Genomic DNA, 27,026 nt, shown 5'->3' on the forward strand with positions numbered 1-27,026 from the left:
TGACTGGTTTTGATCAGAACAACAAATTCTTGGTATTTGGCAGTAGTTTAGCCCATTCTTAGTCCCTTATGTTTGAAGATCCCAGTGTCTTGATTATGATGGCATCAGGGAATCCCATCTCTTCTAGTCCTACACCATGTACTAATTTAAACCTGGAATGAAACTTATAGAATACGTCAAGTTGAATGAAAGATTTTATGACCTAGTTATATTCTCTTTCAAAAAAAAAATACCTACACCATTTTTTCTCCAACATAGATTTGTGTTAGGAGTGATATTAAAATTTTGAAATGGCTACAGATACTACTTTTTAATATACAATTATAAGGAATTTACCCTGCTTGCTAGGATGAACACACAAAAAGAGGATAAAGACATCAGTTATACTTAGCTACTTCCTTGTGTATATTGTTTAGTTTCTCTGCAGGAATTCGGATTAAGAAAGTTTGGTAAAGAGAGAACTAATTTTCAACAACTACAAATGAGGGCACCCCAATTTGAAAGATTAAAATGGAATATAGGCCTGAAGAATGATGCCAAAGGTTTACAGTTACAGGAAGAAAATATAGGTAAACTATTGAATATGTGGCCTAGAAAATTTGTGGCTTGTAAACCTGCCTCAAGGTCATGTCCCTTTACTGTGATGTCAAGAAAAGCATGTGTGGGTCTCCAGTGATTTGCTGAAGCTCCTCATTGGATCGCAAGCATCCTACCCCTTTAACATCACAGTCCAGCAGCTAATGGGATTTGCACATTCTCCTTTAGAAAGCAAGCTCCTCATCCTCAGCACAAACTTCTTTTGCAAAATACAGATGCTATACAGAAAACTAAATGATTCTTTGTTGCTCTGTTTTATGAAATTTTCTTTTTCACTCCCCCCCCCAAAATTTCATCCTACAATGGGGGGGAGGGGGGAGCCCCACTGGTCTTAATAATTCTTTTTCATTTTCAGTGACTGTAGTTTAAGATTTTCATCTCCATTTAATAAAGAACAACTCACTCAGCATTGCATTGAAATCAGGAGTAAAATCAAGACCACAAAACCGCTTTCCTTTAGCAATTTCTTGCTGATTGAGATGAAAATGGTATTAGGGAGGCCATTGTAAATATAGTACTTATAAGGCAGAGGGAGCCATTAGAGGGAATGGACAAAAGGTACTGTTTGTATACAGAAACTTCTTTTCATACAAAGTTAGAGGCTTAGGATCATATACTTTTATTTTTGAAAAGGACCCTAGAGCTCATCTATTCTAGTCAATTTACACTTGGGGACACTAATGCTTCTCATAGGATTAAATGATGGTAAGTTTGTAGTAGGGCCTGGTCTGATGCCCAGATTTCATTTACTCCTTCTACCAGTCTTTGCTCTGTGTTTGTATCCCTTATACTCAAAGAAATAGGGATCTGTTTTAACCCTGGCCTACTCACTGCTCCTTCTCAGAGTATAGTATTGTTTTGGCTGTTCTGACCCCACTTGGAGTTAATAGTGTGTGGAGGCTGGGATACGAGTCTGGGAGGGAGGAGAAGCTGCAGACCACCCTCCCCAACTTGCTTAGTTGCTGGGGAAGGTGCTTAGGACAGTGCCTGGTAAGCCCTCAGTAACTATTAGTGCTGCTGCCACTGCTACTGCATGTAGCCTTTCATCTGATCTTCGGTTGAATATATTATGTTGAAAGAAAATTTTGCATTCATCATTTTCTAAACAAAATAAAAATAATGGGAATATATGGAGACTTTTTGTTGTGCTTTTTGTAATGCCAAGAAGAGGGATATCTAAGTAAATGTATATGTAATAAATTGTTAAATTATCTTGAGCTATGTTAGATCTCACAGCTGTTTTGCTGGAAAGATAGCTTCCAGCCATTTGTCCCACTTATAATGGTTAATCTGAAATTTAGCAGTATTCTCACTGCCAGAACAAAATAAGACAATACCTGCCTTGGATTTCAGATAGTAAAATGTTTTTTTTGATTGATCAGAGAATCTACTGTGTTGACTTTTGTGCTTGTGTTACTGCCGTTTTCATCACTTGTGTTTGTATTGCTTTTTTAATGCTCCAGAGCATTTTCATATCTTTTTCTCTGCTGTGGTTTCAATATACTAATAGTGATAGTCACAGGCTTTGCACAGTGAAAGGTATTAATCTTATATGAAATTATTTTTTATTAAACATTTCATATATGCATCATGTGGATGTTTGCTTTTCTAACTACAGCATGTGTTTTAGTTTGCCTTGAAAGAAAAATTTGTAGAAACATGTTACCTAAATCGGAAAACAGTGCATATACCATTTAAATTTTTAAGATTATATAAAAAATTTATCAGGGAGTTACATTCTCTGCATTCTGTAGCAGATGTTTTGCAAGTTAGATAAAACTATCAAAATCCAAAGCCGGAGTTCCTGTCATGGCGCGCTGGTTAACGAAGCCGACTAGGAACCATGAGGTTGCGGGTTCGGTCTCTGTCCTTGCTCAGTGGGTTAAGGATCTGGCGTTGCCGTGAGCTGTGGTGTAAGTCACAGATGCTGCTTGGATCCTGCGTTGCTGTGGGTGTGGTGTAGGCTGGCGGCTACCGCTCTGATTGGACCCCTAGCCTGGGAACCTCCATATGCCGTGAGTGGGGGCCTAGAAAAGACGAAAAAACAAACAAACAAAAATCCAAAACCAAATTCTACTGTTTCTGGTTTCTGAAAATGGCCTTGAATTGAGTGGATGATTACTAATACTCCATTAATGAGCAGTCCAGCTGGGTCTTTGTTGTCACAGGATAAAATGATCGAAACTTCTGGCTAAAGCGACCCAGAAAACCAGAGCAGAATTCCAGGAAAATATTTATGTGTCTTAACCAGCTTGTTTACATAAAACAGACTAAGTTTTTGGGAGTTCCCGTTGTGGCGCAGTGGCTAACAAATCCGACTAGGAACCATGAGGTTGCGGGTTCTATCCCTGGCCTTGCTCAGTGCATTAAGGACCCGGCGTTGCCATGAGCAGCGGTGTAGGTCGCAGACTCGGCTCAGATCCTGTGTTGCTGTGGCTGTGGCATAGGCTGGTGGCTACGGCTCTGATTAGACCCCTAGCCTGGGAACCTCCATGTGCCACGGGAACGGCCCTAGAAAAGGCAAAAAGACAAAAACAAACAAACAAAAAAAAACAGACTAAGTTTTTCAAGAAACCAAAAGTCTGATATTTAATTAAGAGGGCTTGTACTTGAGCAGCCCCCAGTCCCATCCATTCCCTTCCTTTGCTGACATGGATGTGTGTGTTCCAGTACCACAGTGGTGGAGGAAGACCTTCCTGCCACAAAATAACTTGTGTGAGAATAACAAGGCAGATAGAAACTCTTTGTGTGTACTTGGGTTGTTGTGTAGTGGGCAAACATACTAGGGTGTCTGCAGGCGTAAAATTGGTTCTGATTCTTAAAACAATCAATGTTAAAGAGTTGTGTTCTACTCTGCTCTTTCTCTCCCTGAACAGACTCTGTAAATGTCATACATGAATTGCACTTCTAAAATCTGATTTCTTCCCACTTGTTTCTTAGTCAATTGGAAATGCTAAAACTACCAGGAATGATAATAGCAGCCGTTTTGGGAAGTACATTGAGATTGGTTTTGATAAGAGATATCGAATCATTGGTGCCAATATGAGAACTTACCTCTTAGAGAAATCCAGAGTGGTATTCCAGGTAAGCTGGGCATGTACACACATATACTTTATGTTAGGTTACCTTTTAATTCCAGAGCTTATGCTTATTGGTATGCATTTTATTTCCATATTTAAAAAAATTTTTATTGTAGTTAATTTACAATGTTCTGCCAATTTCTGCTGTACAGCATAGTGACCCCTGTTATTTTTTTGCTCATATTGTCACGTGTATATATGTGTGTATATATATATATATATATATGTATGTATACACACATACATTCTTTTCATCATATTATCTTCTATCATGTTCTATCACAAGTGATGGAAATAGTTCCTTGTGCTATATATATAGCAGGACCTCATTGCTTATCCTTTCTAAATGTATATTCCCATATAGGAAAAGCTGCATTAAGAAGAGGGTTCTCTTAGTTTAGCATTGTCTGTCATATTTCCCAACTGATAGAGAAGATATTGGTCTATGCTTCAATGAGTTACAGTTAAAGAAAAAATAAATTATCCTTGTCCTCTTTCCTTCCTTCTCCTCCTAGCATATGATACAGTTTTGATAGAATAATGAGGATTAAAAAAATCTTCACAACTCAGTTGTGAACTACTGTCAAAGAGCATTCAAGTCTATGTATCTGTGCAAGACTTACATTCACACACATGCTCATATTCCTTTTTTGTTTGTAAGTGGAAAATACCTTACATTATAACACTGGCAGGCATGAATTTACATATTTACAGGTATACTAAGGGAATGTATAAAACTCCCAGTACAGGGCTCCTGCTGACCCACTGCATGCTGTGAGGTGGGTTTCTGTAGTCCCTTAACTGCATGCCCCCCGCATTGAAGTTCAAATAGCCCTGGCACTGCCCATGTAGCGGAGTCTACAGTTTCCATTGTACATGTCTGTTAAGGCTTTGAAAGTATCTGGGACACACTGAGGGACATGAGTTTGGGCAGCCTAGACCTATCCTGGTTTTGACTTTGGGGGTGTGCCTGATTTGTGGCTACCTAAATATAATACTTGGTTTGTATAGTAAAGTGGTATTTACCCTTCTTCATTGTTCTAGTATCTAGGTACACACAAAGCAATGTTACTGCCTACATATGTATACTTGAATAGGTTAAAAAAAAGTTTAATGGCCAGAAGAAAGAATGGGGGAAATATATGTAGTTCTAAGAGAAGATTGAATCTTAATAGTACAGATTTGATTGATAGGTAAATGATTAAAGGTGAAATGGTTATGATGATCAGAGGCTAGAAGTGCTTAAGACAAAACATTGAGGCCTTATAATTATTATCTCATCTGGAAACACTGAAGCAATTCTAGCCATTCCCCAGTCCAAGGCTATACGACATTGAAGCTGTTTGATATGTTAAAGTGAGTCATACAGTCAGAAAGAACATATTTGATATTTTCCTTCATGTATATTTCTGCAGATCCACTTGCTTTTTTAGTTGTTTGTATATTGAACCACCTGCTCCCTTGCCTAATCATCTTGTGGTCATTGGTATATTGTTCATTTGTTTAGTGTATTCTATCTCTCTAATAAATTTTCTTTGTAAGACACCAGCCTCTGTTGGGCATCAAACCTGATCTTGGCCTTACTTGCACTATTCTTCAATAACTGAATACACTGAAGAATTCAAACTGAATACACTGAAGAATTCAAGAATATGATGATAGATGAGGATTTAGTTTAGCATGAACAATATTATTATAACTGTATTTTTAAAGTATACATGTGAGAAAAGACTCAAAAATACTGAGAAATGATCTTAGAATTGTACATGATTTACTTTCTATTTTATAAAGTATTTTATTGATTTTGAATATATAAAGTAAAATGAGTTAGGTGATGTGTGTTTGTGGATTTCTTACAGACAACTACAGTAGATGGTCTAGTCTAAAAATATGCAAAGATAGGATTTTTTTTCAAAGTGTTAAGAAGTAGACTGTGAATCCAAGATGTACTGTTAGAAAATACTGATAATGCAAAAAAAAAAAAATTTTTTTTAAGTTGGTTTTAGCTTCCCACAAAGGCACTGATCTCTTAACAACAATTCCATACAGCAGGCTTATTCACTAGTTCAAAAAGCAGTCCTGTCAGATAGTTTATGTTGAATGTGACCCCCAACAAATACACTCACACAGGTGTACAAAGCTAATAAATAATAAGGTTTAATAATCATAGATGTGCATTCAGACATTTGGGAGAGGATAATTTGTTTTACCATCTGAAATAATTAAAAATTAAAATTTTATGATTGACTTTTTGAATTTTAGATGAAAATGCTATAATTGAAAACTCTTCTTATTTCAAAGGCAGAAGAGGAGAGAAATTATCACATCTTCTATCAGCTTTGTGCCTCTGCAAAGCTACCTGAATTTAACATGCTGCGATTAGGTATGAACATGGCATTAGATTTATTGTGCTGGCATTGTTTTCTGTTCATTTTTGAGTTCATAAATTTACCTCTTAAAAAGTTGGAATTCCTGTCATTTTTCAGCAGAAACAAACCTGACTAGCATACATGAGGATGCAGGTTCTATCCCTGGCCTCTCTCAATGGGTTAAGGATCTGGTGTTGCCATGAGCTGTGGTGTAGGTCACTGACATGGTTAGGATCCCACATTGCTGTGGCTGTGACATAAGCTGGTGGCTACAGCTCTAACTTGACCCCTAGCCTGGAAACCTCCATATGCTGTGGGTACTGCCCTAAAAAAGAGACAAAAGGAGGGGGGTATCTCATACTGAAATATTTCTGGATGAAATGATAAGAGGTCTATAATTGGCTTCAAGATAACCCATGGGATGCGGGAGGGGTGATCAGCTGTTTAATTGGAACAAGATTGGCCTCTAGTGGATACTTGTTCAAGATGAGTGATGAGTACAGAAGGGTTTTTTTATACTACTTTTTATATGTTTGAAATTTGCCTTGATTAAAAAAGAAAAAATATTTAAAGGCGTTTATGTGGTGGAACCCTATGAGGTTTCTGATAAAGAAGGAAGTAGGAGTTCCCATCATGGTGCAGCGGAAATGAATCCGACTAGAAACCATGAGCTTGTGGGTTCAATCCCTGGCCTTGCTCAGTGGGTCAAGGATCTGGCATTGCCGTGAGCTGTGGTACTGTGGTATAGGTCACAGATGCAGCTCGGATCCCTTGTAGGCTAGCAACTACGGTTCCAGTTTGACCCCTAGCCTGGGAACCTCCGTATGCTGTGGGTGCAGCCCTAAAGAAAAAAGTAAAAAACAAAATAAAACAAAATTTAATTTTTCCCCCTTTTTTGTAGGAAATGCAAATAACTTTAATTATACGAAACAAGGTGGCAGCCCTATGATTGAAGGAGTTGATGATGCCAAGGAGATGGCACATACCAGGCAGGCCTGCACTTTACTAGGTATGTAATCTTATTCTTTTATTATCATTACTATTTTATTTTGGGGGAAGGCAAGTTTTATTCACTTTTTTTTTTTTTTTTTTTTTTTGGCCTTTTTTAGGGCTACAGCCACAGCACATGGAGGTTCCCAGGCTAGGGGTTGAATCAGAGGTGTAACCACTGGCCTTGCCACAGCCATAGCAAGGCCAGATCCAAGCTGCATCTGCAACCTACACCACAGCTCATAGCAACGCAGGATCCTTAGTCCACTGCGAGAGGCCAGGGATCAAACCTACATCCTCATGAATACTAGTCAGATTTGTTATTGCTGAGCTATTATGGGAATTCCCACATTCTTTCTAAAACATATTTGGACAGCACTTGGGCACATCGTTTCTCTTGGGGATGATGGGAACCTGACCTGAAATTAGGTTATGGTAATGGTTGCACAACTTTGTAAATTTCCTAAAAATCATTGAATTGCATACTTAAAATAGATGAATTTTATGGTATGAAAATTATTCCTCAGTAAGGCTATTTAAAATACATTCAGAGCATCAGGAGAATTGGGACTGTTTACTTAAACTTTTACAAAATCTGAAACCTAGAGCTAAATAAAATGGGTTCCAGTGCAAAAACTCATGTTTTCTAGGGTTTCTTGTGGGTTTTTTGTTTGTTTTGGGTGTATTTTGTTTGTTTGTTTTTGTTGCCTGGAAATGTGACTGAGCTTGGTTGGTGACAAAACAGTGTATTACATGTAGTTTATTCTGTTTTTGAATTGGCTCAGATGTCACCTCTCATTTCTGGAATTTAAGAAAATATTGGGTTCAACATATAAATAAATTGACCTTTAGAAATGTAGTGTATGACTTTTAGTACGGAATTATTTGTTTAAAAGCTTCGGAATATGAGTCAGTCTAGAGTCATAGATTTGTATTTTGAGGAGTAACCTGAGGTGAGTTAATTTAATTTAAAATCTTTGCTAATCAGAGTATGATCTAGGACCACTGTGGACTTTGCAAAAATTTAGAATCTCAGACCCCAACTGAGACCTACTAAACCAGAATCTACATTTTAATAAGATGTATTGGTGATTCATAGGCATATTACACTTTGAGAAACACCGCTTTAGTTCCAGAGTGAACTGTTTGTAAATAAAAAATGGCAAGTTTGAAAAAGCCCTCACACAGAAGATGGCAGAAACAGTCCTTGTAAGATCAACTCTCAGTTACTCTGTATATGATTAGATATTTGGAAATAATTTACTATTTCAACCTGAATATAATTTATATCTAATATTCTGGAAACATCTTACCTTATTGAAAAATGAAGCCAGAGCTGATAAAACACCAAGGGCTATTCAGATCTCCTCATCCTGCCTGATCCTTCAGGTCCCTCATCGGGCAGGGGTACAACACCAGCCTGAACATTAGGAATCTTCAGGTCTGTTTGACTTATACTTGGTCTGTAGTTAGGAGAAGTAGTTAAAGTAATCTGATTTAAAACAGCCTTATTGGGCTGCAATTTGCATTGAAGTAAAGATAAATATAATAAAATATTTAAATTCAGTGTATGGCCATGATGATGGTGGTTTGTTTAGCACTTACCAGGTGTCACATAGAGTAACAGTGTTAAGTTGACTATGTGCATTTTCTCATTGAATGTTCACAAACACCCTCTGAGATAGTCCCTATTGTCCCTGTACCTCAAATGAGAAAACAGAAGAATAGAAGGTGAAGTTACCTGTCGTTGTGTGGTGGTGGTCAGGCGCAGAGCCAGGCCTCCAGCCGAGGTTGTTCTCACTCCACAGCCCATGCTCTCAACCATAATGCTAAACCGCACTGTGTTAATGTCAACAAAGATGAAAGTCATAACATGTGAAACATCTGACACTATTCACAAGTTAAAAATGGGCTTAAAATTGCCTGTGACACAGAGTTCCCAGTGTGGCTCAGTGGGTTTCGAACATGAGTAGTATCTATGAGGGTGCAGGTTCAATCCCTGGCCTTGCTCACTGGGTTAAGGATCCAGCGTTGCCATGAGCTGTGGTGTAGGTCACAGATGGGGCTCGGATCAACCATTGCAGTGGCTGTGGTGTAGGCTGGCAGCTCCAGCTCCAGTTCAGCCCCTAGCCTGGGAACTTCCATATCCCGCAGGTATGGCCCTAAAAAGCCAAAAAACAAAAAAGTCTGCGACAGTTGTTTATTTCCTGTTCTGAAAATAATCACATGTTCATTTACTCCGTTATTTCAGGAATTAGTGACTCTTATCAGATGGGAATTTTCCGAATACTTGCTGGCATCCTTCACTTAGGCAATGTTGGATTTACATCTCGAGATTCAGACAGCTGCACAATACCTGTAAGTTCAGAACAAGCTTAGTGTGATGGCAGTTGATTTCTATTTTAGTTTTGTTGATTCTTTATGGAAACAGTATGTTTGAAGTCTCTCTATTAATTAATGTCAGTAATTATCAAATGGATAATTGTCAGATATACTACCAAAGTAGAATCTTGAAATATAAACAAAGGATGAATTCAAGATCCCTGGTGCCTAGTTAATTGTGTGTATTGGTGGGGGAGGTGGGGTTCATGTGGATGTATGTCTGAACTGTATCAACAGAGGTAGGACGAGTTCCCTTCATGGCGCAGTGGTTAACAACCTGACTAGGAACCATGAGGTTGTGGGTTCGATCCCTGGCCTTGCTCAGTGGGTTAAGGATCTGGCGTTGCCGTGAGCTGTGGTGTGGGTCGCAGACATGGCTTGGATCCCGTGTTGCTGTGCTCTGATGTAGGATGGTGGCTACAGCTCAGATTAGACCCCTAGCCTGGGAACCTCCATATGCTGCAGGAACGGCTCATGAAAAGGCAAAAAGACAAGGAAAAAAAAAAAAAAACCAGAGGTGGGAAATATTAGATGTGCACGTTGCATTGGTGAGTCTAGAGAGAAGGGCTCATTTAGCCCTTAGCACATGTATCAGAAATTGATAACATTATTTGTGTCTTCAGCTGTGGAAATGTAATATGGTTTAAAAGTGTTTGAAGAGAAAAAAAAGTTTTTGAAGAAACTGTTAGCATTGGTTACTCCTCGGAAGAGGAATTAGATGGTTGGAAACATAGGGTGTCTTCAGTATGATGTACATGCCCTTTTGCATGTAGTGATAACTACACACTGAGAATTAAAATCTAATTCATTTATTTAAACTCTAACAAAACCTGACCATCTCAGTCTGTTTTCTTTGGACATTTGTGATTTGCAGTGTTTTCTGATCATCGCCATCAAAAATCACACACACACACACACACACACACACACACTTATTAGGTATTTTTAACCTTAATTGAAATGGAGGAAATTTTGATATAATTAATTCTTTTTTCATTCTGATTCCTCAAGGATTATAACAGGAAACAATCTTCAGATTTATGTTTTACTCTTTAGACACCCAAGTTGATACTTGCAAATCTATGTGTAGGTTAATTCATATGACTTAAATTGGGTAAGTTAGACTTTAGTTTTGAAATATATGTTTCAGTGCTGCTGCCTGGGTTCAATCCCAACTTTACTCTTTAACTCATTCTAAGTTTTGGAGTGAATTGCTCAGCATCTCTGAACCTCAGATTCTTCATCTGTACAAAGAGATTTTCTTTTCCAGCAGTTTGGACTGGTTGCTCTGATTGAGCTTCATGCTGGATAAATTATATTCTAAAAAATATTTTTATAAATGTACAAGAACGTCTCTGAGGCCAAAAACTAAGTGAAAACAGGGACTGAGAGAACAAAGCAGAACCCCAAAGCCAGGACTCACCTGGAGAGTGTTTGCTGAACCCAGTGACCTTGAGCTTTGGTTTTCATAGCCAAGTGGGGTGCAAAAGAGAAAGCCTAGGACCACCAGTAAACAGGGGAACAGAAAGGAAAACTTCTTCCTGAAGCTGAGATCCTAAATGGGGAAATTGCTCACCAACCCTACAAAAGTACAAAGAAAAGTCTCTGAGCTAAGAAGAGGGGGAAAAAAACAGTTCCCTAAAAATTTATAACAGTGAACTGAGCCTCACATATACTTCCCAGCCTGATTTCATAGTTTCTAGGTGGCCCCCAAAAGCTACACACAGAAAAATTAGCTTAAATTGATCCTGGATTGGTTGTGCCCTGGATGCCTGACAGAAGTAAATGCAAATCTACCTTGGAGGATTCACCTTCAATCCAGGCCTCAGCACAGTCTCATAAGAAAAGTTACAAGAAATTTTGGCCCACAGTCAAGAAGCTCAACTCTCATGATAAAATAAAATAGAAGGAGTAAGGTGAAACAACAGATAGCAGAGTCAAACCTACTAAGAATGCTGAAAGAGATTAATAGCAGATTTGACACAGCTGAAGAGGGAAGTGATGAGCTAGAAGATAGAAGTGAAGAAATGATACAGAAGACAAGATGGGACCCAGAGATGGAGCCCTTAACAATAGTTAAAAGAAATGAAGGATGGAGTAATAAAATCTGATTTTAATCTAATGAGAGTTCCTAAAGGAGAGAAAGAAGAGAATGAGACAGACGTAATGTTTGAAGAGATAATTACTAGCAAATTTTAGAATTTTTTTTTTGCTTTTTAGGGCCACACCCATGACATACGGAGGTTCCCAGGCTAAGGGGTCAAATCAGAGCTATAGTTGCTGGCCTACACCACAGCCACAGAAATGCCAGATCTGAGCTGTGTCTGTGACCTATGCCACAGCTCATGGCAACACTGGATCCTTAACCCACTGAGCAAGGCCAGGGGGTGAACCTGCATCCTCATGGATGCTAGTCAGATTCGTTTCCGCTAAGCCATGACAGGAACTCCTGGAATTTGTGAAAATTATGCTTTACCAGAGATTTGGAAGGACCAAAAACCCCAGTTAGAATAAATAAAAAAAATCTACCCCAGGCACACCACAGTGTTACCACAGGTGGAGAGAAAAATCTTAAAACAGAAAGAGAGGTAAGACATATTATTCTTTTTTTTTTTTTTTAATTTTTTTTTTTAATTTGTTGTTGTTGTTGTTGTTGTTGTTGTTGCTGTTGCTATTTCTTGGGCCGCTCCCGCGGCATATGGAGGTTCCCAGGCTAGGGGTTGAATCGGAGCTGTAGCCACCGGCCTACGCCAGAGCCACAGCAACGCGGGATCCGAGCCACGTCTGCAACCTACACCACAGCTCACGGCAACACCGGATCATTAACCCACTGAGCAAGGGGCAGGGACCGAACCCGCCACCTCATGGTTCCTAGTCGGATTCGTTAACCACTGCGCCACGACGGGAACTCCCCATTTTTTTTTTTTTTTTTTTTTTGTTATTCTTGAAGAAATCACAATTGAACTGATAGCTCACTCTCCAGCTACAGTAATAGGAGCTAAGAAACAGTGGACTGTCTTCTGTGTTCAAGAGTAAATAAATATTAACTTAGAATTATATATCCAGTAAAAATATCTTTCTAAAATGAGGAAGAAATGAAGTGTTTTATGACAAATAGAAACATGTGAGAATTTGTCACCAATAGGCTCTCGCTGAAGGAAATATTAAAAGACTTAGTATAGGTAGAAGGAAGGTGGTCCTAGATATGAGATCTAAAATTCAAGAAGAAATGATGAATCAATAAACTAGTAAATTATGGACAAATTTAGATAAAATTTTATTAATTTAAAGAATAATAATAATGAATGGTGTATTGGGCTGGAAAACCTAGAACTGCCCACAAAATATTTACTCATTACAAAGGAAAATGTGCTGGAGAAGCCTGGCAGACACTCCCTTAACCAAGCAACTGTAATTGCCATTACAAGTCAGCACCATGTGAATCCTGATGTGAAGCACTGGGGAGAGTGCCATATGGCTTCTTCAGTATTCCTGCCAAAAAGGGATGGCCCAGATCTAATCAGGGGGCAACATCAGACAGACCCAAACTGAGGGACACACTACTCTTCTAAAATGTCAAGCTCATGAAAAACACCCCCCCCAAAAAAAGGTGGCAAACTGTTCAAATTAACGGAGATTAATAAAACATGATAACTAAATTCAGTATATAAACCTTTATTGGATCTGGGAACAGAGAAATGTCTTCTCCCACCAAGGGATGTTATTAGGTCAATCAGCAAAATTTGAATTAGAACTACAAATTAGATAATAGGGTTGTAACATTGCTAATTTCCTGATTTTATTCATTATGCTATAGTTATATAAGATAATGTCTGTGGTTTTTAGGAAATGCACAGTGGAATATTTCAGACCAAAAGGGCATTATGTTTGCAACAAGCTCTCAAAAGTTTCTGAAAAAGTAATATGTATGTATATAGGAAAGAGAGAGAATTATACAAGCAAACTCAGTAAAATGTTAATATTTAGGAACCTTGGTGAAGGAAATTCTTTGTACTCTTCTTACAACTTTTCTGTTAGTCTAAAAACTAGTTCAAAATAAAAGGTTTTTTTTGGCCATGCTTGTGGCACATGGAAGTTCCCAGGCCAGGGATCTAACGCACGCCACAGTAGCAACCTTAGCTGCTGCTGTGACAGTGCGGGATCCTTAACCCACTGTGCCACAAGGGAAGTCCTCAAAGGAAAAAATTTTTTAAAAAATAAGGTGAATCACCAGCCCCTCTTTCCCCTGCAAAAAGGTAGAATTAAAGTGCTGGATAACAAAAGCTTATAGATTGGGATGGAGTGTTTGGAGTTCAGGTTATTTAATTACAGTAACTAATGTAACTTAATGCTTCTATTAGAAAAATAGAAACAGAAAATAAATCTTTCAAACTAATAGAGAGGAAAATGAATTGGAAAAAAAACCAAATATAGCAAGAAAGGGAGAGAATTTTGGAAATAAAGACGTAAAATAAGGTAGAAATAATTACACATGAGCCAATGTTTGAGTTAATATGGATTGTGAGACTGGTTTTAGAATTCAGGTATATACTTTTGAAAGAAGTATTTTTATTTATTTATTTATTTTTTATTTTATTTTATTTTTTTTTTATTTTTTATTTTTTGTCTTTTGTTGTTGTTGTTGCTATTTCTTGGGCCGCTCCCACGGCATATGGAGGTTCCCAGGCTAGGGGTTGAATCGGAGCTGTAGTCTCCGGCCTACACCAGAGCCACAGCAACGCAGGATCCGAGCCGCATCTGCAACCTACACCACAGCTCACGGCAACGCCGGATCGTTAACCCACTGAGCAAGGGCATGGACCGAACCGGCAACCTCATGGTTCCTAGTCGGATTCGTTAACCACTGCGCCACGACGGGAACTCCTGAAAGAAGTATTTTTAAAACATAAAGGTATAGAGAGCTCAAAAATAAAACGTTTAGAGAAGACACACCACAATTGCTAGGAAAAAACTGGCAGATGAAAATAGACTTTGAGGCCAGATGTAATATTGGAGATAGAGTCACTCTGTATTGATAGAGATTTTATTCACCAAGAAGATGCAAACGTGCATGTACTTAATGGTGTGGCCTCAAAATATTTAAAGCAAAAATCAGCAGGAACAATAAGAATAAAAAGGCAAATCTATCATAGTGGGTGAGATATTACTGACTTCTCTCAATTATTGATAAGTCCAAAAATTAGTTGTTATAGAATATTTGAACAAAACAGTTAATTATGTTAATCTAAAAGAACAATATGCTAACACCATACAAATAGAGTGTTTAGAGAGTGCCAATCCACTTCTAAATGATGTCATACCATTCATATATATCAGTGAATATAATAAGCTGCCTTTTTTTTTTTTTTTTAAAGTGCAGTGAAGGGATAGGGTAAGAGAGGAAGTTGAGGGGGCAGACAGGGGCCAGATCACAGAGAGCTCCTGGAAGGAGCTTGCATTTTATCCTGAGAGCAATGGAAGTCTATCAGAGAGAGAGAGAGGAGGAGAAGTTTTACATTTTATCTTATGTATTTGTTTGTTTATTTACTTATTTTGGCTGTGCCTGCAGCGTGGAGAAGTTCCTGTAAGTTCTAGGAGGATGGGGAACATGTCTGTTTTTGTTTATTGGCATATAGTAGGCACTCAGCAAATATCTGTTGACAGGCTAACTCATTTTCTGACTGACTTGAGTGAATGTACGTGAAGAAAGATCCACATAAATACTCTCAAGGAACAAAGGAAAAGGTGATTTCTGAAATGAGCTAGAAGAGATTACAAATGCTTCCTGGATGCTGGTTCGATGGATGATTATGATTATCACTGATCAACTTCAAGTGATCTTGGTGTTTGTTATAACAGAGATTGCTGGGTTTTATTACCTCTTTGTTAGTGTATTTTAGTAAATTCTTACTTGATTGATCTGGTCTTAGGAAATAACCCATCCTCTTTTGGCAGCCCAAGCATGAACCTCTCAGCATCTTCTGTGACCTCATGGGTGTGGACTATGATGAGATGTGTCACTGGCTTTGCCATCGGAAGTTGGCTACTGCCACAGAGACATACATCAAGCCCATCTCCAAGCTGCAAGCCACCAATGCCCGTGATGCATTGGCCAAGCACATCTATGCCAAGCTCTTTAACTGGATTGTAGATCATGTCAATCAGGCTCTCCATTCTGCTGTCAAACAACACTCTTTTATTGGCGTGCTGGACATTTATGGGTAAGTATATTTGGCTTAGTGTTCTGCCAGAGAGCATTTCTCTATAGAGATTATATAGTAACTCTAAGTGAGTATTTGATTATGTCTCCTACTGGTGAGGCGAAGAGAAAGAAGAGAATTTTAAAAACTTTAATTTCATTTGCTAGTTTGCCTTCTCTGGGTACTTTTCTTTGATAATAAAACCCTTCCTATACATTTGTGCTTTTTGATACCTCATTTTTCATTATCTTGCTTAGTTTTCAAAAGAACCTAGAAAATTTCTATTCCCTGTTCCTTTCTGTGTGTATTTAGACACTGTGAATCTGTGACTTGACAAGAGCAATGGCTTTATCATAATTCTGATTGTTCCTCACCTGGGGATGAATATGCCTTCAAAAACTCAAATTGTCTGCAAGCTGAAGCCTTTAAAAAACATCTCTCTGCCACTTGGCTGATGCCTATCTGCTGGATACATATTTCATGTTACTGACCCATAAACCCGTATCTTCACTGATGTGGAAAGTTTCACAGTGTTGGGGAATTTCCCATTTCTTTCTAATATGGATGTTTTGAATATTTTTTAAAAGCTATTTGTACCTTTTTCTCTTCTTCCCATGTCGTTTTTGGTTTTACAGATTTGAAACATTTGAGATAAATAGTTTTGAACAGTTTTGCATAAATTATGCAAATGAAAAACTACAGCAACAATTCAATATGGTAAGAATTTTCTTGCTTGAATAATATTCTGCCCAAAAGTATTCTCTTAAATTCCTAGTCTGTGTTTTAGGTCTGGCTCCTGAAATGATGTGAATTACAGTTATTATCTATGGTTTAAAACAGTTAAGATTCTGAGGAACTTATGTCTTTTTGTTTGTTTGTTTGTTTTTCAGGCTGAACACATTGAGAGAGGGAAGTAGAAAGTGTGTCATGTAGTAACATAGGGGGTATGATACTTTGAGCCCAGGGATTTCCTTCAATTGGTTTTTCCTGAGGCTAATTATGTGTGGAGTTATGACTGTCTTAACTCTTACTTGTATCATTAAGACATCAGAACAATAACAAAAAAATCACACCGTATTCTCTTTTCTACATATTTTTTACGTGTTCTATTTTACATATTCTTTTTTCAACGATCCCAGATGATGGCAATGGGTTTATTTATTTATTTATTTTTATTTTAATTTTTAATTTTTTAAAATTATTATTTCCCCAATACAATTTTTTTTCCTACTGTACAGCATGGTGACCCAGTTACACATACGTGCATACATTCTTTTTTCTCACATTATCACGCTCCGTCATAAGTGATCACACATAGTTCTCAGTGCTACACAGTAGGATCTCATTGCTAATCCATTCCAAAAGCAATAGTTTGCATCTCTTAACCCCAAGCTCCCAATCCATCCCACTCCCTCCCCCTCCCCCTTGGCAACCACAAGTCTATTCTCCAAGTCCATGATTTTCTTTTCTGTGGAAAGGTTCATTTGTGCCCTATATTAGATTCCAGATATAAGTGATATCATATGGTATTTGTCTTTCTCTCTTTCTTTTTTTTTTTGTCTTTTTGCTATTTCTTGGGCCGCTCCCGCGGCATATGGAGATTCCCAGGCTAGGGGGTCCAATCAGAGCTGCAGCCACCGGCCTACACCAGAGCCACAGCAACACGGGATCCGAGCCGCATCTGCAACCTACACCACAGCTCACGGCAACGCCGGATCATTAACCCACTGAGCAAGGGCAGGGACCGAACCCGCCACCTCATGGTTCCTAGTCGGATTCGTTAACCACTGCGCCACGACGGGAACTCCTGTCTTTCTCTTTCTGACTTACTTCACTCAGGATGAGAGTGTCTAGTTCCATCCGTGTTGCTGCAAGTATAATTATTTTGTTCTTTTTTTATGGCTGAGTAGTATTCCATTGTGTATATATACCACATCTTCCGAATCCAGTCCTCTGTCGATGGACATTTAGGTTGTTTCCATGTCTTGGCTATTGTGAAGAGTGATGCACTGAACATGTGGGTGCATGTATCTTTTTTAAGGAAAGTTTTATCCGGATATATGCCAAAGAGTGGGAATGCTGGGTCATATGGTAGTTCTATGTATAGTTTTCTAAGGTACCTCCATAGTGATTGTACCAGCTTACATTCCCACCAACAGTACAGGAGGGTTCCCCTTTCTCCACACCCGCTCCAACATTTGTTATTTGTGGACTCATTCATGATGGCCATTCTGACAGGTGTGAGGTGGTACCTCATGGTAGTTTTGATTTACATTTCTCTAATAATCAGGGATGTTGAGCATTTTTTCATGTGCTTGTAAACAGCCATCTGTATATCTTCCTTGGAGAAATGTCTGTTTAGGTCTTTTGCCCATTTTTCCATTGGGTTGTTGGCTTTTTTGCTGTTGAGTTGTATAAGTTTGTATAATTTAGAGATTAAGCCCTTGTCCATTGCATCATTTGAAACTATTTTCTCCCATTCTGTAAGTTGTTTTTTTGTTTTCTTTTTGGTTTCCTTTTTTGTGCAAAAGCTTTTCAGTTTGTTTAGGTCCCATGGGTTTATTTTTGCTTTTATTTCTGTTGCTTTGGAAGACTGACCTGAGAAAATATTTGTAAGGTTGATGTCAGAGAATGTTTTGGCAGTGGGTATATTTAGAGTGGCTTTTGTGAAGTAGTAATAGCAAATATCTTAGAGCATTATCATCATGTTGGGAGATTTGGAGAAGCTCAAAAATGATTGTAATAGGGGACAGCCCAGGCCCCCCAAGGTGAAATGCTTGGGTTAGAATCCAACTCTGCACTGATTATCCAGGGAACCTTGGGAAAGTTAGCTGACCTTGTTGGGCCTTAGTCAACTCATCTGTATAATAGAGATGATAATAGTGCCTGTTGTGTATAGTTATACGAATTAAATGAGTTGGGATATGTAAAGCGTTCCCCATATGCTAGTTACTATTTTAAGTGCAAGATTAGGGGTGGTTATTAGTATTGATGTAAGAGGATATTAAAATGAGTCACCCACAAGTTACTTACCATTTCTGACTTCAGTTTCCTCTTCCGTAAAATGGGAATAATCATAATAATAGTAGTAGATTAGTCAACTAGAGTAAATAATTGAATATTTATAAAGTGTTTAGACTAGTCCCTGCCTACTTTTAAATAAAATAGTATTGTTAAGTGTTTACTCCAAAAAAAAATAATAAATAAAAATGAGTCACCCACAGGAATGGGAAGATAGAAGAGAATAGAGCTGAAGGACAGGAAAGAGCCCTTACTATCCTCATCTTATAAAGAGAGAGGTTGAATGGTATAATATGTAACTGATGAATGAAAAATAGAAGCTTAAAGATACTATCTTATTTTTTTTAATTTTTAATTTTTAAATTTTTTGCTTTTAAGGGCCACACCCACAGCATATGGATGTTCCCAGGCTAGGGGTTGAATTGGAGCCATAGCTGCCTGCCTACACCACAGCTACAGCAATGCCAGATCCAAGTTGCATCTATGACCTACACCCACAGCTCACAGCAATGTTGGATCCCTAACCCACTGAACGAGGTCAGGGATTGAACCTGCGTCCTTGTGGATACTAATCCAGTTTGTTACTGCTGAGCCATGACAGAAACTCCAAGATGCTATTTGCCAAGATGCCAAAAGAATCTAAAAAAATCTATAAGTAGTAATATTGAGAGGTTAGAGGAAGAGCAGTGGAGGGGTGGTATACATGAATTTAGCCTCATCTATCTTGTCGAGAAATCAATAGATAGTTTCAAACAACTAAATTTAAAAAATAATTAATAAGCATGTTATCTAGAGGTAAATATCAGATAAAATAGCTAAGGAAGTTAAAAATGGTCACTTCCAGACAATGAGACTGGAGTTGGGGGGGGTGGAGTGACTTTTCACGGGATTGTTACTTGCCATCATAAAACTACTAGGCTATCTAATTTTCAAAAAATATTGCATGTACTTTGATAAAAATTTGGACTACCTTTATTTAGCAAATCAAGCTATTTAGCACAGGTAAATAATGTGGAAGTGATCTTAGAATCTTAGGCTTATGACTCTGTCCACAAGAATATGACTGGTGCATTTTGCATCTCTGCATAAGGAACATTAATAAAAACTAACAGAGGAGTTCCTGCTATGGCTCAGAAGTAATGAACCTGACTGGTATCCATGAGGATGCAGGTTTGATCCCTGGCCTCAGTCGGTGGGTTAATGATCTGGTGTTGCCGTGAGCTGCAGTGTAGGTTGCAGATGTGGCTCAGAGCCCCTGTTGCTGTGGCTGTGGTGTAGGCTGGCAGCTACATCTCCAATTCAACCCCTAGCCTGGCAACTTCCATATGCTGCAGGTGCGGCCCTAAAAAAAAAAAAAAAAGCCAAAAAACCCCACAAAACCTATCAGAGACTGGAGTTCCCTTAAGTGGTGCAGTGGATTAAGGCTCCAGCATTGTCATTGCAGTGGCTCTGGTTGAAGCTGTGGCGTAGGTTCAATCCCTGGCCCAGGAACTTCTACATGCCTTGGGTGTGGCCAAAAAAACCCCAACAAAAACAGAAGACCAATCAGGGACTAAATTGAGCATTACATTTTCTTATGGTTTTCCTGAGTTCTTAATGCTTAAATCAGTGGTACAGCCTTCTGCTCTTTCCCAGTGTATTCTGGCACGTGATGACTGGAAGTATAAAGAACCAATGCTAGCCTCCTTGGGGACTGGCTAACTTGTCTGTTTCTCAAGGGCTTATGTGTGTTTGTGACTCTCTTGTTTCTCTTTCCTTCTTTCTGTCTCTATCCATCTGTTTGTTTTTTTTTTTTCTCTTTCTCTGACACACATACACACACACACACACACACCCCATATTGATCTAAGCCTCTCACGGTACCACAGCTCCACTCACTCTTACTATCAGATGGCATATTCTTTCTTCCTATTCTGTATGTATTTTTCTCAAGGTTTCTGAGTCCTCACTGCTTCACACTTTCTGTGAACCCAGCAGTGGTTGGAATGCTCCCATCCTCCCACCCCTTAACTTGTTTAGCTCCAGTTCAACTTCTTTCAATGTCAGCTTCCACTGTTAATTGCCTGTTTCTCAGTTCTTATACTTGAGAAAGAGATGTGATTAACCCATTTCCTTTGTTTATCAGAGATGTCTGGCATTTGACTACCTGTGGCTAAGAGCATGGGGCAAGAATTTGGGGCTTGGGGTGGTGGCAGGAGGCAGGGGCAGGCAGTGGGGGCAGGCAGTGGGCAAGAGAAAAATGGTGACTGGTATGTTTTCTGTTTAGAAACATTACCACATTGACCAAGGATTCCTTGCCATATTGAACTCCACACCCACATGTCATTTGGACAGTTAAGCATAGAAAATTTTTGAGGCCCTATGGATTTTTCCAAACCAAACATAGAAAGTAGTGAGGGAAACAAGCTCTAAAGTTTGGAACAGTGTTTCTCTTGTCAGGGTGGAGACTGCATATAATTAATTAATTTAGAAAAGATGGGGTTCATTGTTTTGGAAATTATTGTTACCATCATTCAGGGCATCTTGCTGACACATGGTGCCCTATTTGCCTTCTCATTAATCAAAAGAACAGAAGAAATTTACTTTCTAATTAACATGACATAAATATTCATGCAGATGATGGTTGGGGTTTTTTGTTTCGTTTTGGGATTTTTTTTTTTTTTTTGACTAAAGCTTTTTGCAGCTGGTTAGACTATAAATGCTGCAAATGAGCCAAGAGCAGCATTATAATAAATGTAGAATAAAGTGGAAAAGTTCCAGGTGCATGAAGAAGGTAAGTATCAGAAATCTTGGTAACCCCTAAGTTTCATGGGATTTGGGGTCCTAGAAAATAAATGTGTCTGTTAATAGACACAGAGAGCTAATCTTCTCTGAAGATGTGTGAGAGAGCCAAGGGAGACAAGACAGGAAAGCAGAACCCTCCAAGAATGAATGAGTTGAGGTCACTGGCATCTGTAGAGATTAGCATTTCTGGGTTGGCTGTTTTGGCTGGACAGTTGCGAGCAGGGAGCTGCAGCAGTGGTTGGATTGCCCTTTCCTCCTGGACCAACTAAACTACCTTTCAGGTGCAGAACTCAGATCACACAGCCCTTCCTCAGGAAAGCCTTCCCTCACCATGCTGTAGCCAAACTGCCTGGGGACTCCTGCTTTCATTCCTAGCTCGCCATTATTTTCCTCTGTAACACTAGTACAGTTTGTAATTATACTTCTTGTGATTATTTGATTTCTGTCTGTGTCTCCCACTAGTCTTCAAAGTCCATGAGGGCAGAGCCCATGACTATTTTGCTAATGGTGTGCAGTTACTAGTACAACGTAGACAGTCAATACACATTTATGCTTAAGCGAGTGAAGAAGGAAGCAGTAGCTGAAGCATTTAGCAGAAATGGCAATGGATTGGTAGTGGTTGCAGCTGCTTGCAAAATTGAATGTAAAATCCAAAATGAGCCATAGATTCCCTGTAGAGGATAATCAAGGCAGACACAAAAGACCAACTGTTCTCTAATTCTGAGGCACATGAACTTCAACACCACAGTCCCTTGAGAGAACACTTTGTTATGCTGTAAGCATCGCCCAGAATGTTTCAGTAGTCTGGAGGGCATCTCCTCTGCATAGTTGTTCAAGGCCAGCTAAGGTATTTCGCACCCATGTGGTTAGCAACACTGCAATAATTTAGAGGACCAAAAACTATATAGTGCAGTTTTAGATATATACATATCAAAAAGACTTCCACGTTTGTCAGCAACTTAAATACGTACACAAATTTTCTCGTTTGCCAAAAATCCTATATAGCTGAGATTTTACTGTCTGTGGTTTATATTTGCTTTATTTTATTGTTCTCTGTGTATTAGTCATATTTTTCCCATAAGATTATTGCCAGAAGCCATCGAATATCTCAAATTATGTTGGTATCCCTTTATAAATTTTGTTTTTTGACTGACATTATTTATGACAATGATGCAGTAAATGCCAGTTTTTAAAAAAAAATTTATTGAAGTATGGTTGATTAGTTTTTTCTTTTTCATTTCAGCATGTCTTCAAATTAGAACAAGAGGAATATATGAAAGAACAAATTCCATGGACACTCATAGATTTTTATGATAATCAGCCTTGCATTAATCTTATAGAATCTAAACTAGGTATTTTAGATTTGTTGGATGAGGAATGCAAGGTATGTATGATTTTTCTGATATACTTAGTATTACCAAGGTCAGAAGGTAAATAGCTTTAAGCAGAGATTTGCTAGTATACCATGAGGTCCTGTAGTGGCAACAAGTGGGGGTTATCCTAACTTGTATTATGGAGGGTCACTAGACCCAAAGAGTTCAAAATATAATAGAATCTAAATGAATTTCCCTTCTGTTTTCAACTGATTTTAGATGCAAGCACTACCAATTTTAGCCACTTTTGTTATTGATATTTATATTTGGTACTTTTTGTTCAGTGGTATGACATGGTTAAAGAAATGTAAGACCTTGTACAAAAGATATTTTCTAAATATCCATAATTTTAAAATTGACTAGTTGTTCCTTATTACTGATATACATGGTTGGGAGGGAGTTTTAACTTTAATATTTGAAGATATAGCATGTAAAAGAGAAGATTCCGGAGTTCCCGTCATGGCGCAGCAGAAACGAATCTGACTAGGAACCATGAGGTTGCAGGTTTGATCCCTGCCCTTGTTCAGTGGGTTAAGGATTCAGTGTTGCCATGAGCTGTGGTATGGGTCGCAGACATGGCTCAGATCTGGTGTTGCTGTGGCTGTGGCTGGCAGTTGTAGCTCTGATTGGACCCCTAGGCTGGGAACCTCCATATGCCATGTGTGTGGCCCTGATTAAAAAAAAAAAAAAAAAAAAAAAAAAGACATAAAAGAGAAGATTCCTACCTTTACTGCTAAGTGATTTTTTTTCTTTTTTTTTGGGGGGGGGTGGTTAGGGCCACACCCACGGCATATGGAAGTTCCCAGGCTAGGGGTCAAATCCAAGCTGTAGCTGCCAGCCTACACCAGCCACTTCAACCCCCTGAGCAAGGCCAGGGATCAAATCTCCATCCTCATAGATGCCAGTCAGATTCTTTATCTGCTGAGCCACGACAGACATTCCCTACTGCTAAGTGATCTTAAATAACCTATCCTTTCTCTTAGTTGCTCTCTAGTTTATATGTCATTAGTTACAACTTAACATAGGTTGATCCTCCTAAGCATCCAGGTTTCCTACAACATTAAGAATGCAAAGACAAATACTGAATGTTTTCACTTAAAATACTTAGAATCCAAAAAATAAAATAGGTGAATGAATATAACAAAACAGAAACACCCTCTCAGATATAGAGAACAAACTGGTGGTTACCATCACAGGGATGGTTGGGGGGAGGGGCAAGATGGGTGAAAGTGGGATTAAGAGGAAAAAACTGCAGTCCTCTCTTGGCTCAGCAGTTTAAGGATCTGGTGTTGTTAGTGCTGTGGCTCTGGCTATAGCTATGGTAGGGGGTTCAATCCCTGGCCTGGAAACTTCTGCATGCTGTAGGTGTTGCTCCCCAAAAAAGAGGAACAAAATACTAGGTATAAAAATAAACAAGATACAAGGATTAATGTATAGCACAGGGAATATAGTTAATATTTTATAATAACTTTACATGAAGTGTAATCTATAAAAATATTGAATTGCTATGTTATACTGAAACTAATATAATATTGTAAGTCAACTATACTTATATTTAAAAAAAAGAATGCATGTAAAGATGCTCAGGCTTGCTTGAGATTAAATAAAATGTAAATCAAAACAAATGAGGAGTTCCCATTGTGGCTCAGCGGGTTAAGAATCTGACATAATCTCCATGAGGATGCAGGTTCTATCCCTGGCCTCGTTCAGTGGGTTAAGGATCCGGTATTGTTTCAAGCTATGGCACAGGTTGCAGATGCAGCTTGGATCAGTGTTACTGTGGCTGTGGCATAAGCCTCAGCTCCAGCTCTGACTTGACCCGCAGCCTGGGCACTTAAACATGCCACAGATGCGACCGTAAAAAGAAAACAAAAACAAACTGGATACTGCTTTTTACCTATCAAGTTTAAATTTGATAATACCATTCATTTGATAATACCAAGTGGATATTTATTGCATATATTTTCTTGGTGAAGGGCATGAGTTAGTACAACATACTTTAGAGGACGTTTGGCAAAATTTATCAAGATTTTAAATACACATAACTTTTGACTCAGCATGGAACTGCTAGGAGTTGACCCTATGAATATACTTGCGAAAGTATCCAGGGTATACATGCAAAAGGAGTTGTTGTGGCAGTTTTCATAATAACAAAAAAAAATCAGAAACCTAGTGTCCATAAATACAAGAAAGCTATTATTAAGAAGATTGTAGAATGATCCTATTTGTGTCTGTCACAAGACAGAAGACAGAAGGATGAAGAAGTTGGTGGAAATGGTGAAAGGAGACAATTCTCTCTTTTATACTTTTCTGAATTGTATAGCTAGTTCACGTGTGCAAGTGTTACTTTTATTTAACAATTTTTAAAAATACTCGATAGTCATATTTCATCTTTTATTTTTAAGGCTTCTGTTTTAAAAGCATATAGAATATGAATTTGATGACCCCTGGTATAGGCAGATTGAGCTGCCCAAAGCTTGGTCTGAGTCGCCCACAGGAGGGTCTCAGTTATTGCTTTTGGTTAGTCATTGGTTTGGGGCCTCTAAGAAAGAAATGTGGAAGGAATGAGTTCCTAAACTGAATGTAAAAGTTGTTAGGCGAAGCCAAAACATGGTCTCTTGGTTGATGCATGAGAAGAGTTTCATGACAATATTCATCTTGTTTCCTTTCTTTTTTGTCCCCTGAGTGAAGATGCCTAAAGGTACAGATGATACTTGGGCCCAAAAATTGTACAACACACATTTGAACAAATGTGCACTCTTTGAGAAGCCCCGTCTATCAAACAAAGCTTTCATCATCCAGCATTTTGCTGACAAAGTAAGGAAGCTTTCCTGTCTCTTTTCTTTTTGAATACTTAAATTCGAAGAGGAAAAAAAATCAAGTCAAGATACAGCATTTTTTTTCTTTGCTGAGCTTGCATTCTTTAGGGACTTACAGCAAAAGTAAGCCTCGTTGTTGGCATGTTGTTTGTCTCTTCCTTTAATCTAAATGGAATTATATTATGAAATAAATATGGGTCTACAGTCTTCTATCTATAACTCTGAAATCCAAGAAACTCTGAAAACCATAACTCTTTTCATCATTTAGTGGCTAAACCTGATCTCTGACCTGAACTAACATGAGGTTATTTATAGTCTTCATTTATTCCAGTTAGGCTGGATATTGATATATTTCAATGTGGAAATGGTAATTTTGATTAGTTTGATTAATTAAATCAGTGTTTGATTACTGGTTGCTTCCTCAGATTCTGCTAAAAGATGGAGTTCTAAAGCATAGCAGTCCCAAGGCTTTCAGAATAGGAATTGTGTACATGCGTCACCCACTGTGATGGATTCACTGGGTCCCTAGAAACAAGGCTTGCACACTTGCTGCTTCATGAGTTCTATAGTCTACCCAGAAAATCCAGAGCCACAACCTTATATTTCAAGGAGGTTGTGGGATAGGCTTCGGGGTGAGCTTCCTGTGGTCCGTTTCAGGAATTGAGGGTTTTCTGAGTCTGTCCTACTGCTAACTGGAGACCAGAGACCTTGGAATGGCTCCAGAGCCACCTAAAAGCTTTGTGGTACAGGCTGGGAGCCCCTTGAGTGGTAGATGGCTGAAGTCACTGGAGTTTTAGAAGCAGAAAGGGGCCATTCTCCAGTAGTTCCACTTACCAGGTCATAGGTATTTACTCAGTGCCACCTCCATCCCTCCTTGGCTCTTCAGCTTTTTCTTCAGTTGTTCCTTCTGATCCTCTCTCCTGCCTTAATCTCTTCTCTCTCAGGAGACTTACCCCTATGGGATGATAGGTTAGAAGGAGATACAGTGGGTCAGCCTTGGAGGAGCTCTCATTGTCCAACCTGAGAGAAGTGAACAACTTAGGAGTCTGCTTACTCATGAACTGGCAGAATCTTTTAGATCACAGTTAATTGGCACTACCACTGTTCCCTAGGAAGAGTAGTATTTGGGGAGTTTTACTCTAGAGTTAGCATATTTCTTACCAAGAATGATACTAGTGTCTCAGAATAAAACTAATGATAATACTTCACTGAGAGCCCATCATATATATAACCTGAGCCTAATAAATACTTTTGTGGTTGATGATAATATCTATTCAAAAGTTTTGAATAAGGAGATTTTCCCATGTGTTTGCAGGTGGAATATCAGTGTGAAGGCTTTCTGGAAAAGAATAAAGACACCGTTTTTGAAGAACAAATTAAAGTTCTCAAGTCAAGCAAGGTAACCATGTAT

At 38.6% G+C, this 27,026-nt stretch overlaps 1 protein-coding gene across 8 annotated transcripts in view; it reads left to right on the forward strand.

The window, feature by feature from the left end:
* Positions 1-27,026, forward strand: part of MYO5A (myosin VA) — a 232,841-nt gene that overhangs the window by 105,833 nt on the left and 99,982 nt on the right. For all 8 annotated transcript variants that reach the window (XM_001926768.7, XM_005659595.3, XM_013992979.2 and 5 more), the window contains exons 6-14: positions 3,538-3,681; positions 5,979-6,060; positions 6,948-7,055; positions 9,288-9,394; positions 15,374-15,639; positions 16,254-16,335; positions 22,667-22,807; positions 25,488-25,613; positions 26,931-27,014. In XM_001926768.7, coding sequence (XP_001926803.5) covers positions 3,538-3,681; positions 5,979-6,060; positions 6,948-7,055; positions 9,288-9,394; positions 15,374-15,639; positions 16,254-16,335; positions 22,667-22,807; positions 25,488-25,613; positions 26,931-27,014 — 1,140 coding nt within the window. The remainder of the gene's footprint in view (positions 1-3,537; positions 3,682-5,978; positions 6,061-6,947; positions 7,056-9,287; positions 9,395-15,373; positions 15,640-16,253; positions 16,336-22,666; positions 22,808-25,487; positions 25,614-26,930; positions 27,015-27,026) is intronic.

This window comes from Sus scrofa, chromosome 1 (genome assembly GCF_000003025.6).
Source record: "Sus scrofa isolate TJ Tabasco breed Duroc chromosome 1, Sscrofa11.1, whole genome shotgun sequence".
NCBI classification, from domain to species: Eukaryota; Metazoa; Chordata; class Mammalia; order Artiodactyla; family Suidae; genus Sus; species Sus scrofa.